Raw genomic sequence first — 13,447 nt, 5'->3', positions numbered from 1 at the left:
TATTTTCTCTGAACATCAGTTTTTCTCGACTATAAAACGAGCATTATATTTCCTATGTTAAAAAGTGAGCATGGGTTACTTGTGTAATTTTTAAGAGTTATATATTTTTGAAAGTCAGTAATATATATTTTTTCTTAATTAGAAAAAAACCTCTGCCCTGCCACCCTTAGAGGATTACCATAAGAATTAAATGGGATGGTATATGTACCATAGCATTGAAACCTTACAAAATGCTTGCTAGTGATGCTTACAGCAGCAGAATCTTTGGTGGGTGAGAAGCATCATTCTACTGGGGTGGGATGGGGGTGGGGGAGAGGAATCATTCTTTATTGCTTTTGCTAAAACATTATTCTTAGATCGCTACTATAGATACTTTCTGAGCTTATCGAAACATTCTGGATATTGTCTAAAAGAGCTTTCTCTACAATGCAATTTGGCATCAAAGATTATTAGAATTGATGTAATGATTTACAGGCAATTTCTTACCAATTATTTTCTAGCAATGGGGTAAACTCCAAGGCTTTATTTCAGTAAGGCATCCCTGGGTGGCTCAGTCGTCTTCACGAGTTTAATAACCATTGCAAGCAATTTTCACTGTCTGCTTTGCAGATGTTGCTGCTAAATCATTTTTAGCCAACCCCTTTGCTTTTCTAATTTGTCTTTTCCTGTTTCTCTGAGGATTTAACCCTGTGTGGGAAGAAACCCTCACATTTACAGTACACATGCCAGAAATAGCTTTGGTTCGGTTCCTTGTGTGGGATCACGATCCGATTGGACGAGATTTTGTTGGGCAAAGAACTGTGACCTTTAGCAGCTTAGTGCCTGGTAAGTCTGGCTGGCCTTTTCTCTCTAGACTGACCATTCCTTTTCTTTGGAAGATTTAATATACGATATGTGATATACATGATCCATGGCATATATGATATATAAAATATGTGTTATATGATAATGTGAGTGTTAACATAAAGAACTATAGTAAAGTCAGGTATTTAATTCTGTTGCACCCATGGGAAAGCCAAATGCAAGTTCAACTAAAAGGAAACTACTTTCTCTACTTTTATCAGGCTACCGGCATGTCTATTTGGAAGGACTGACAGAAGCATCCATATTTGTCCACGTAACAATCAATGAAATCTATGGAAAGGTAAGAAAGATCACAGGGCTTAAAGCCACATGCAACAATAATATGGTCCTTAATAAAGTTTTCTAATTCATTGCATAAAAGGGAATGTGTACCTTGACAAGCTGCTTTTTTAACAGAAAACTCTAGTGAAGCCCAGCCCACACTGTTCTCAGTGTGCTCTCCTGCCCACAGGTCTCCATCCATGTGTGCTCCTTCCTCTTTTTAGGGGTGTGTACTCATTCCCTCCACCTAGGGGCCCTCTCTGGGCTTAAAAGAATTGAGAAAACTATTACTCTCTAGGGCAATCATTTGTTTGACTAAAACAGTAAAGATAGACTTACATATTTGAATTTTATTATAATCCTTAAAAAGGCCCAGCTGGCTGCAGTGGGAAATGTAGTCTCAGATGTTTGAATTACCTGTACTAACCGGGCTATGATCCCAGCCAGTTCTAGGCAGGATGCATTCATTTAGTGCCATTGTATTCAACTGGAAACCTAAAAATCACGAATGAATTAAAAGCCACCCACAGGACTTAAAAGGAAGAGACCATAAAAGTGTATTCTAGCTCTTTGCTGATGCCAATTTCTTCATTGCAGAGCTCACTTGAGATTTACAAATCAATAGGCTGTCCTCTGGTAATGCCGAGTAATTGGGGACTTGGCCACTGGAATCAATTTTCAGGACTAGATGTGATTTGGAGGGACTGTAGCATTGACCAGGGCCCAGGAATGTCCAGTGCTCTTTATCAGAAGGTCTGCTTTGCCTGGAGCTCCTCCTCCAGAGGTATATACATTCTCTGTGCTTCCGCTTCCTTATTTGTACATGTGGGGTAAAAATAGTACCTACTTCATAAACAAATACTTTATTTTTAAAAAGCTGCCTGGCACATAGTAAATGCTCAAAAATGTTGGCTAATATTAATATTATTAAAGGCTATAATCCAACTGGCAGGTAGTGGACCAATTTGGCCTGAAATAGGAGGTATGTGTTTATTCTCACATCCATCAGTTGGGAGGGGTGAGGTGCTAAGGATCCTAATTTCTAAGAGTGACAAAGTTTTATGACTTTCTGTGTTTAGTCCTGGGTTTCTATTTGTGCTACTTGTTGGGCTCTCTCCTCTGGCCTAAACATACACAAATGTAAATGATCGAAAAATGATTCTTGAATTTCTAGGAATCCCAGGTGAACAAAGCAGCATCTCTAGCACTTAACATGCTTGAGGGAAATAATAAAGATCAGTTTGTTAAAAACTTGAGCCAAGGGGCTTCCCTGGTGGCGCAGTGGTTGAGAATCTGCCTGCCAATGCAGGGGACACGGGTTCGAGCCCTGGTCTGGGAAGATCCCACAGGCTGTGGAGCAATTAGGCCCATGAGCCACAATTACTGAGCCTGTGTATCTGGAGCCTGTGCTCCGCAACAAGAGAGGCCGCAATAATGAGAGGCCCGTGCACCGTGATGAAGAGTGGCCCCCACTTGCCGCAACTAGAGAAAGCCCTCGCACAGAAACGAAGACCCAACACAGCCATAAATAAATAAATAAATAAATAAATAAAACAAAAAAACAAACTTGAGCCAAGAAGGTGTTCTGTAGGACTTGTGTTCTCTCTCCTAAATAAATGTCCATGTGTAAGTCATTTATTACTTTCAAGGTGTGTTTGGGTTGATATGCATAAACCACAACATGATGGTGGTGAATTGAGCAATGAATGAACTTGTGACTAAAAATCCAAAGTGGGAGAAAGGGTTTATAAAGCATATGTGTTCTGTCTCCTTCTGTTTTTACTTGTGCAGCCTTCTTGAATGAGCCCAAATTGTGTTCTGTTGTGCTTTTTTTCCCCCTTGCAGTGGAGCCCTTTAATACTCAACCCCAGTTACACTATATTGCACTTTCTAGGAGCTACAAAGGTAGTTTCTCAGCATGGTGCTTGGTTGTTGCTGGCGCGTTCCTCTTTCAGTGGTCATGGCGGCATGCTCTCTCACATCGCTCCATCTTCCTGCTTACCACTTTAAAACATGCATCTGTTACTTTAAGGTGCCTCAAGTTCATTATAGTCTTTTCACTGTGGAAACTCTTCCTACCACCTTGTCATCTTTGGGCAGGAAACTTGTGGGAAAGCTTGGTTGTGAAGATGGGAGGCTGCCTTCCTCCCAAAGTCAGGTTGATAAGATGTGCATGACGTTGTGCAAACGTGCTGTGAGCTGCTGTTTTCTTGGTTTGAATATTCTTCAGTGGCTGTGAGATTTCGTTTTGTATCCATTTTTCATGGAGCTGTCATTGAAAAGGCAAGCAGTTGACACAGTGGTATTTGCTTAACTTGTGCTTGGTCCTTTTGTGTCTTCAGAACAGACAGCTCCAAGGTCTGAAGGGGCTGTTCAATAAGAATCCCAGGCACAGCTCTTCGGAAAACAGTTCCCATTATGTTCGGAAGCGATCGATTGGAGATAGGATTCTGCGACGCACAGCCAGTGCTCCAGCCAAAGGCAGAAAAAAGAGCAAAATGGGCTTCCAAGAGATGGTAGAGATAAAGGATTCTGTGTCTGAGGCTGCAAGAGATCAAGATGGGGTCCTGAGAAGGACCACACGCAGTTTGCAAGCACGCCCTGTCTCTATGCCTGTTGACAGAAGTCTTCTGGGGGCTCTGTCGCTGCCTATATCCGAAACTGCAAGAGACACAGAAGGAAAAGAAAACTCTCTGGGTAAGATGCTTTAAGTTTCTCTAAGAATACACCCCTTTAAGGCCCATTTTGGTCCCTAATTACCATTATGACATGGCTGACATTTTGTAGTCAAAGTAAAATATACTGAAAAATAAATCATTACAGTACATTACAGTGTTACCTTTTAGACCATATTTTAAACTTTGGGGAGTGGGTGGTAGAAGAGCTATCTCCTAGTCACCTAAAGCCTCGAAATAACATTGGCATCTGAAATTGACAGTGAGGGATCAGATGTGATGGCATGGAGCCTACGGGTCTATGAGGTACCACAGAGGGAGGTGAAACCTGCAAAATGTGAGCAGAGATCATGGTTTTCTAAGTGGGTACACTATTTACTGATTTTCTGAGGAGGAATAGAATTAAATTGACTTTTCTGAGGTTGAGTTTAGTTATATTTCTTTCCCACCATATAACATGTTTCTACAATTGGAAATGTTTATGGAGAAAGAGGAAAAGCCAGATGTTAAAAGTAATCCACCTTCTTCACTTGAGAAATCTTTGCTTCCTCAAGAGGTAGCCTATTAGCTGTTTTCCTGTGGCCTCGTTTCCCTGACCGCTGGATGTTGGCAGGGAAGGAAGCACGTCTGCAGCTCCTGTCCATTCACAGATTCCTCAGGCATAGGAACCAGGCATTACCCATCTTTTCCCCTAATTTGAGCATAATGCTTCACTCATATCAAGAACATGATAAAGAGTGATATCTGCTTTACAGTGTACCGAAGAGCTCTTGCCTTGTGTCGGTGACTCTTCCGCCACCCTATTTTAGCTAATTTAAGCACCAAAACTGTGTCCATGTGAGGTCTCTGCAACAAATAAGTTTTAATTAAATCAAAATCACTTCAGACAGTAGAATGTGATACCTGTTTCTTTTAGCAAAATTCTTTCATCATGCAATCTAATTTCAATGATCTATTTTCTCACAAACACCACTTTGCTTGTATTGATTTTTAGATATTGTAGGGAGACAAACCAATTTTTGAATGGTTTATTTGAAGGAGAAAAAGGCAGTTAACAAGTTTGAAATTTGGCTAAGAGCAGTATCAGAGAAGAGATGAAATATATGCTTTAAAATTTATTTCAAAACTCCATTTTGGGGGAAAGTAAACTATATATAAATATAAATAACTCCATTTTGGGGGGAAAATAAAGCAAAAGAAATTAGTAATAATTAATCCTGTAGTGCCACAATTAAGATGTTACTACCATTAAGGTGAGTTAGAAAGCAATAGTTATGTTTCTTTACTCCCTTTAAAAAACAGGAAAGTTATATGTTATTCATATATATATAGCATAATATATTTAATAATAAAGTGTAAAACTTATAAATATGGAGCAGTACATAACCATGCAATGATTCAAGTTATCATGTAGAAGAAAAATTAAGTGGCAAAAATTCAGAATAAGAAATTGTATACATAATTCTGTCCCTCTACAAAAGCTTACAGTGGCTATCTGAGTGGTAACATCATATAATCTTTATATTTTTCCTTATCATTTTTGGGTTTATCAAATGTTTATGATGAATTTGTTTAATTTGGGAAATATTTAATAAAAAGTTAAACATATTTTCTTGATCCTCATAACTGAAAGCATAAAATCCATTAAAATGATGTGATTAAGAATTCTTGAACACCTAATATCAATATTGTCTTAGCACTATACTAAACAGGATGGGGTACCCCAAGTTACTTTGAATTGTGTATTTTTATAGTTTTCCTTACTGTGCCTGATATCTTACTACCTCTTTTAGGGGAGAATGCAATATGAAATTTATGTACTAAAACCAAAAAAATAGGATCAACGGAAAATTAGATATTAGCAATGGTATAGAATTGGTGACCAAGTCTTTATTTTTACATTTTAAAGTCAACAGACACTGATATTTTAATGCATCTATTGCACCCTCCAATTTGTTTTAGAAATTAATTGGTTAAAATCAGTATTTTGCCAAAATGTTTTTCAAAATGATTTGTGTGGGTTTTTTTTTTTTTTCTCTAACACATGTATAACTTTGAAAGCTTACAGTATCTTGCTTACAGGTACCACAATACTTTGTTTAACAGAGCTGTGTTGTTCTGTTTTTATTGCCATGCTTCTGTGTAGTACAAATCTGAATAGGAAACAACTTAAGGTAATCTTCACTGTAAAAGTATGGTAACTCATTGACATTTTTTTTTTTTACAATGAATATTACATCCTTAGCTGATGTAATAGCTATTCAAAGGGAAGTTTCAGTGAAATTACTATATTTTACCATTTATCCATCACACAGACACTTTGTTGCAAATCTATGCAATCCATAATTATATCGTCACGATGTAACAGATTTACATTTTCCATTTGTCTGTCTGAAGACAAACATGAGTGTTTGCAGGTCCTACATAAAGTGATACGTGTCACTTAAAATATTGTTTGTTTCATTCAGCAGAAGATAAGGATGGCAGAAGAGATGGGAAGGCAAGTATAAAAGACCAACATTTTCCAAATTTCAACAAAAGGTTATCCGCTTCCTCCAGCGCTCTCCTCCACAAAGACATCAGCCACGGGGACTCTGCTGTTTCTACCGCCAACTTGTCAATCACAGAACAGTTGGTACCAGGTCCAAAGGGTGGGAGAACCAAATCAAATGTGTTAAGTGATCGCCAGGAACACCAGTGCACCAACAAATCCCTCTCCCCAAGGCAGCATTTGGCTCGTGACCCTGCAGTTATCCTAACACAAGATCTGTGTGGTGTGAAAACCAAGGAAAACGGGAATGCTGGGGGCTTCGTGGTAGGGAAAAGCGCATTGTCAGGAAGCATCCTTTCTCAAAGCAATCTGGAGATTAAGAAGCTGGAAGGTAATTGGGATAAGGGCAGAGCTGCAACATCCTTTTCTTTGTCAGATGTCTCTACTCTCTGTTCTGACACACCTGACTTACATTCCACTGCAATTCTCCAGGAGAGTGAAATTTCCCATCTTATTGATAATGTCACTTTGACAAATGAGAATGAGCCTGGCAGTTCCATCTCAGCACTGATTGGCCAGTTTGATGAGACCAGAGACCAGGTTAACCCCACAGTTGTGTCGCATCTTCAGAGCCCCAGTGTGGTAGCGGGCCATCCTCCCTTGCCTACCATGGACCTAAAAATGCCCTTCAAGCATGGCTTTTCCAGTGGAAAACCCAAGTCATCCTTCCTGTGCTCATCTCCTGAGCAGATTGCATTCTTGGGGCACGAGAACTCTGAATGCTCAACACATGCAGCTGTTTGTGAAACTATCTGCACTCCTGTCTCTAAAACTAAAGCAGACGATGACCTTTCTGGGAAGACCAAGACAGGGGCCGTGGAAAACAATCTGCCTCTGTCCTCTAATAATCCTCCCTGCTGGTTACCAAAAAGTCCCACCCACAAAAAAGACTGGGAAATACTGAAGAACCACAGCCCTGCCACTTCCACTGACTTGACACTGGAAGATGTAATAGAGGATCCCACTCTCTGTTTAAATTCTGGGGAGAGCAGTCTCGTGGAAATGGATGGAGACTCACAAAGTCTGCCTTTAACAACCTATGGATATAGGAGAGAGGGCACAAGTCACCTTGCTTCTCCTTTAAAACTGAAATACAGTCAGGATGTGGTGGAACATTTTCAAAGAGGCTTGAGAAATGGCTACTGTAAAGAGACTCTCCACTCTTCTGTCTCTGAAATATTCAACAGTATTCAAGATGTCAAAAATCAAAATATTTCTCATCTAGCCTATCAGGGTGCTGGTTTTATGCATAGCCATTTCTCAAATTCAGATGCAAAAAAGAACCAGACCCCTGGGCCCCTGTCTAGCGTTCAAGACATGCATGACCCTGCCCCCGAGCGGTCCACACACCCTCCTCTGCCTGCTCTGAAGCTGCCCAGTCCTTGCAAATCCAAAAGTCTGGGGGACTTAACATCAGAGGACATCGCTTGTAATTTTGAAAGCAAGTACCAGTGTATTAGTAAGAGCTTTGTTACAACTGGCATCAGAGACAAGAAGGGCGTAACTGTGAAAACAAAGTCGTTAGAGCCTATAGATGCCCTGACCGAACAGCTGCGGAAGCTTGTGTCCTTTGACCAGGAAGATGGCTGCCAGGTGCTGTATTCCAAGCAAGATGTCAATCAGTTCCCCAGGGCACTGGTCAGAAAGTTGTCATCCAGAAGTCAGAGCAGAGTGCGCAATATTGCCAGTCGCGCCAAGGAAAAGCAGGAAGCCAACAAGCAGAAAAGTGTGAACCCCAGCCCTGTGGGAGGAGTGGTTCTTCGAAGCAAACCCTGCGCGCCGGCGCCCGCGGGGAACCGGCACTCCACCGGCTCGTACATCGCGGGCTACTTGCGGAGCGCCAAGGGCGGCTGCGGCGTGGAGGGCCGCGGCATCCCCGAGGGCGCGTGCGCAGCCCTGCGCTCCGGCCATGCCGACCAGTTCTGTTCACATCATTCCGTTTTGCAGACCGAGCCGAGCAGTGATGATAAACCAGAAATTTATTTTCTTTTGAGACTGTGAATTACATAAAGCTGCATTTATTTTTATTTTTATTTTTTTTTTTTAACATTTTAAATAAGCTGCATTTTCACTGTTTACAAGATATTCTGTAGAATGTCCGAGTTTTCAGTAAATATGTTCCTTGGCTTTGAGATGATTTTAAAATGTATTTTTAAACTTGCATTACCGTCTCCCTTTGACTCCGTGTGTTCTTCTTGTTCATGCGTTTGTATGTAGCTTCGGGTGACATTTCCCGTGTACCTTTCTGACCTTTCTCCCCTGAGCTGTAAACTCTATCGGTATGATGTATGTGCATGCCCTAGATGTGAAACTTCTCAGTAGCTTGGTTTCTACCGTCCGTATGTTTCACCAAGATGCTCTTTGCTCTGTGTCCTCAGATCACAGTCACAAATGTAGTCATTTTTACTCTCTGTTAAGAGATTTTACAAAGGACAAAGGGATGAATTCTTTATTTTAAAGCCATTATCATTTTCCCTAGTTTTTGTTCTTTATTGAGAAGCCCAGATGCATTTTTGTAACTCAGTTAAAAGAAGATTCAAATAGTTAACTTACTTTTAAGATTTCTCTACCGCACCCAGAAGGAGAGTTCAAAGGAGATTGGTAGCTGCTCCCTCCACACCCTCTCATTTCTGAGTAGGCTGTGAGGGTATGAGGAATAAAGCAAACTTCTGTATATAAGGACAAAATTGTTTGTTTCACATAAATTTTGTTACATATTTTTGCTAATGGCTTTGTATGTAACAAGAACACAGTTGCCAAGCTATTTGTTGTACTTTTGAATTTTCTGATTAAATTATAGACTGCAAATAATGGCTTTCAGAATGAGGGACTTCCAGCAGATGCTAACAATAACAGTATAGCACAAATTGAAAACTTCCCAAAGCTTTCCAGAAAAAAAAAAATTTTCTCATGATAAAACCCAAGTGAATAGATAATTAGAAGAAAGCTTTTCCCTTCAGGGAGCCAAGTAACTATATTTTAGTACCAACATACATTATTTTCACTGTGAATCCATTTTTTATTGCATGTTCGGATGTCCCTCTTTGCTTTTTTGTAACATTAACTGCAACGATGTTCTTCTTGGAGTTCATGAAAATAAAATTAAAGGAGATTTTTGAACACTTCGTGATTTTTTTTTGCAATTGAAGCTCATGTGATGACTGTTGAGTAGGGAACCCGAAGCACTCAGAAATATTTGCCTTTTCATCTCTTTGCAACAGAAGAGATCACTTCTACAGGGATAGTTTTAAGCAGCATTTCATGTCCTTGAGTGTTTTCACTGTGCTTTAAAGACCATATTTGTAAGGCGACTTGAGAAGAAATTCAATGTAATGAGTTTATTTGCATTTGGTGATGATGTTGCCAGTTTAAAAATCCTTCCCAAATCCTGCGTGTGACGGGGGGGTGGGCGGGGGGGTGGAGGGTATGCAGGCAATGCAGGCAAGAGGCTGTATTTGGCCAATTAGGCCACCTGAATCTCTGTTGTGTGTGGGGAGAGTGGGGAGGAAAGCAGTCAGACTCTGCTTTCTCTCAGTTCCCAACCGTGAACTTCTCCCCAGTGCTGAGGGTCTTCCTCTCTCTGGACAAGCACTAGGATGCTGGTTGGGGTAGGGGTGTAATGGTGAAAGGAGAGGGACCCATTTTCCATCCCTTAGTGAACCTGAGATACTTCATCATCTTGGGGGGTTCTGAACCCACAAAGTTCCATCCTTAGACCTTGGTTTGTTTTTAAAGTATCTTTGTCTTAAAGAGATTAACATGGTATAAAGTTGTTGAAATTCATTTGCAAAAAGGTATAGAATTTATCTGCCTTTTTTAATTTGATGGCATATGTATTCTTTTTTTTAATGGATATAGAGGCATTCTGATTATTTATTTATTTATTTGTTTGGTTGCACCAGGTCTTAGTTGCAGCTCACGGGCTCCTTAGTTGCAGCTTGCCCACTCCTTAGTTGCAGCACACGGGCTCCTTAGTTGCAGCATGCGGGCTCCAGTTGCGGCATGTGAACTCTTAGTTGTGGCATGCATGTGGGATCTAGTTCCCTGACCAGGGATCAAACCCAGTCCCCCTGCATTGGGAGCATGGAGTCTTAACCACTGCGCCACCAGGGAAGTCCCAGAAATCTGTATTCTTAAAAAAATCCAGGAGTTTACATATGGATGTCAACCCTATCTCAAGGTGATTTAGTAGTAACATAAATGGTTGGTGCCAAGTGATGGGTTATGAGACCAATCCCCCAGGTACCCTGTGTGTCTGTGGCCCATACATGAAGTATTCTTCTACTGATAGACTTAGGAAGAGAAGGGAAAGTGAATTCATGATTACTATTTGGGGGTTGCCTAACAAGGAAGAGGAAGCAATAAAGCTTAAATTTTACTGCAAGCTTTCAGTGCTCGGGTTAGACTCCTGACCAGGGTTTCATTTGTTTGGAGGATGGATCAGGGACTCACTCAGTCACAAGGAAATCACACAGCCAGTGAGATCTCAAGCAAGATATTAACAGGCTTTCTAATTTTTTTCTTTTGAGAGCTAGAGAGTCCAGGAAGCCCCCATTCTCTGCCACGTCTGACTAGAGCAAGCCCTGTGAGGTTTCAAAGTTCTCTCATTTGACTCCTTTCTTAGAGGCTGGGTGGAATATTCCAAGCCTGGGCAGCGACAGGTGCCTGGGAGAGTTGCCTGCAGCAGTGGCAGTATCCACGAGGACAGAGTAAAGCTTCTTTTTTTTTAGTGAATCAGCTGTGCGTATACATATATCCCCATATCCCCTCCCTCTTGTAAAGCTTCTTAACATAAATCTGATCAAGCCATCTTTCCCACTTAAAACCCTTTAGTGGATCCCCATCACTTATGGAATAAGTTTCCATAGCCTTTGCATATAAGGTCTTTGATTCGTACCTTTGTTTCTATAGCCTGGTCTCCTCTGCCTTAGACTGCCCTTTCCTCCTTTACTCACTACATTTTCCAAGATGTATCCTAGAGGGTCCTTTCCTCTAGAGAGCCTTCTCTGATTGTCATCTTCTCCTCCCTGGTTGTACCCAACCCATCAAGAATCCCTCAGCTCCATTTGGGGGCCTTTGACTGCCCTCGATTGTATCAGTCTATTCACATGTATGCCTCCCCCACTAGACGTAGACCTCTCTGAGGGCACTCATTAGGCCTTGTGCCCTTTCCTAGCTCAAGGCCTGGTACTTATTTGTATTCAGTAAATGTTTGATACATTGATGAATGAGAACTTAGGGAAAATGTGAGAGAAAACCTGTGTCTGCTGTCACAGTTTGTTGTGTGCAGGGAAGGAGGAAGAAGCCCAGAATCTTGTTTCGAGTGTGGTGATGACTGAATATATCTTTGTTTCCCTTTAATTTTTTCATTTTCCTTTCTCCGTCCAGCCCATCTTTTTCTCTCCTTTTTAATTTAGTATCTATTTAGTCATTACCCATGAGTAAGAGTAGTTGATTTTTGTAAAGGATTCTGCAATTTAAAAATAGTTTTATATGTGGTGCATCTCGCTTGGTCCTTACAACAATTTTGTGAAGAGATGAGGTTATCACCATTTCGTAGCTTCCGAAAATTAATCTCAGTGAACGTGTGATTTGCCCAAGGTCATGGGGCCTAGGAAATCACCAAGAAATGTTAATCCAACTCCTACTTTGGTTCTCTTTCCCCTATACACCATTGCCTTTCCTGAAGACTTTAGTGCATGTTTGGTTAACATCCCTTCTGGGCTAGAGACTCAGCTGGCCTCTGGGATTATGAGAATAGGGACTTGTCTTTAGGGAGCCACCAGCTGGTAGAGATGCTGAGACGTAATATATTGGTTTTGTTCCAAATGTCCAAACGTTTAGAAACATATTACGTATGGTAGTTGAAAATATAAGGAAAAAGAATTAGAAAGTTATGTTGCCATACATATGACGTCCATGAATAACCCAGTTTTTGAAAAGTTAATAAACTTTATTTTTTAGAGCAGTTTTAGGTTCATAGCAAAACTGAGCAGGAAGGACAGAGATTTCCGCTATGCCCTCTGTTCCCGCCCATACGGCCCCATCTACAACTTCCTCCACTGTTGACATCATCTGCTACAGTGGCTGTATTTACTACAGTTGATGAACCTACAATGACACATTGTTATCACCTAAAGTCCATTGTTAACATTAGGGTTCACTCTTGGTATTGCACATTCTGTGGGTTTTGATGAATGTATAATGATATATATCCACCATGGTGATATCATACAGAATAGTTTCACTGCCCTAAAAATCCTTTATACTCTGCCTATTCATCTTTACCCCCCTCCACCCCCAAGCCCTGGAGACCATCGATCTTTTTACTGTCTCCATAGTTTTTCCTTTTTCATAGTGTCATATACTTGGAGCCATACAGCCTTTTCATAGGGGCTTCTTTCACTTAGAAATATGCATTTAAATGTCCTCCAGGTCTTTTCATGTGTGAAAGCTCATTTCTTTTTAGTGTTGAATAGTATTCCATTGTCTGAATGTACTACAGTTTATCCATTTACCTACTGAAGGACATCTTGGTTGCTTCTAAATTTTGGCAATTATGAATAAAGGTGCAATAAATATCAATGTGTAGGTTTTTGCATAGACATAAGTTTTCAACTCATTAAGTAAGTACCAAGGAGCATGATTACTGGATCGTATGGTAAGAGTATGTTTAGTTTCATAAGAAGCTGCCAAACTGTCTTCCAAAGTAGCTGTACCATTATGCCTTCCCACCACGCAATGAATGAGAGTTCCTATTGTTCCACATCCTCGCTAGCACTGTTCTTCTCCGTCAATATTGAATTGGTTGTTCTGGGTCTTTTAATCTTCATATAAACTTTAGAAATAGTCTGTTGATGTCCACCAAATGCTGGGACTTTGATTGGAATTGTGCTGAATCTATAGATCAAGTTGGGAAGAACTGACATCTTGACAATATTGAGTCTTTCTATCCATGAACATGCAATCTCTCCAATTATTTTATTCTCCTTAGATATAATGATATTTTATTGGAGTTTTGAGGTTTGCTTCATAGAGATCTTGTGCACATTTTGTTAGGCTTATACCTAAGTATTTCATTTTTGTGGGTGCTAAC

The 13,447-nt window shown here is 40.5% G+C and overlaps 1 protein-coding gene across 1 annotated transcript in view; it reads left to right on the top strand.

Annotated features, from left to right (window-relative positions):
* The window catches only part of PLCH1 (phospholipase C eta 1), a 227,094-nt gene extending 218,742 nt beyond the window's left edge, over window positions 1–8,352 (top strand). Inside the window, exons 20-24 of the mRNA XM_068547370.1 lie at window positions 679–825; window positions 1,065–1,144; window positions 2,971–3,030; window positions 3,468–3,822; window positions 6,269–8,352. Coding sequence (XP_068403471.1) covers window positions 679–825; window positions 1,065–1,144; window positions 2,971–3,030; window positions 3,468–3,822; window positions 6,269–8,352 — 2,726 coding nt within the window. The remainder of the gene's footprint in view (window positions 1–678; window positions 826–1,064; window positions 1,145–2,970; window positions 3,031–3,467; window positions 3,823–6,268) is intronic.
* Window positions 8,353–13,447: the final 5,095 nt, after the last annotated feature.

The sequence above is a fragment of the Eschrichtius robustus genome, chromosome 6, assembly GCF_028021215.1.
Source record: "Eschrichtius robustus isolate mEscRob2 chromosome 6, mEscRob2.pri, whole genome shotgun sequence".
Lineage (NCBI taxonomy): Eukaryota > Metazoa > Chordata > Mammalia > Artiodactyla > Eschrichtiidae > Eschrichtius > Eschrichtius robustus.
Note: the sequence above shows the minus strand (reverse complement) of the source record. Positions and strands in the feature narration are given on the sequence as shown.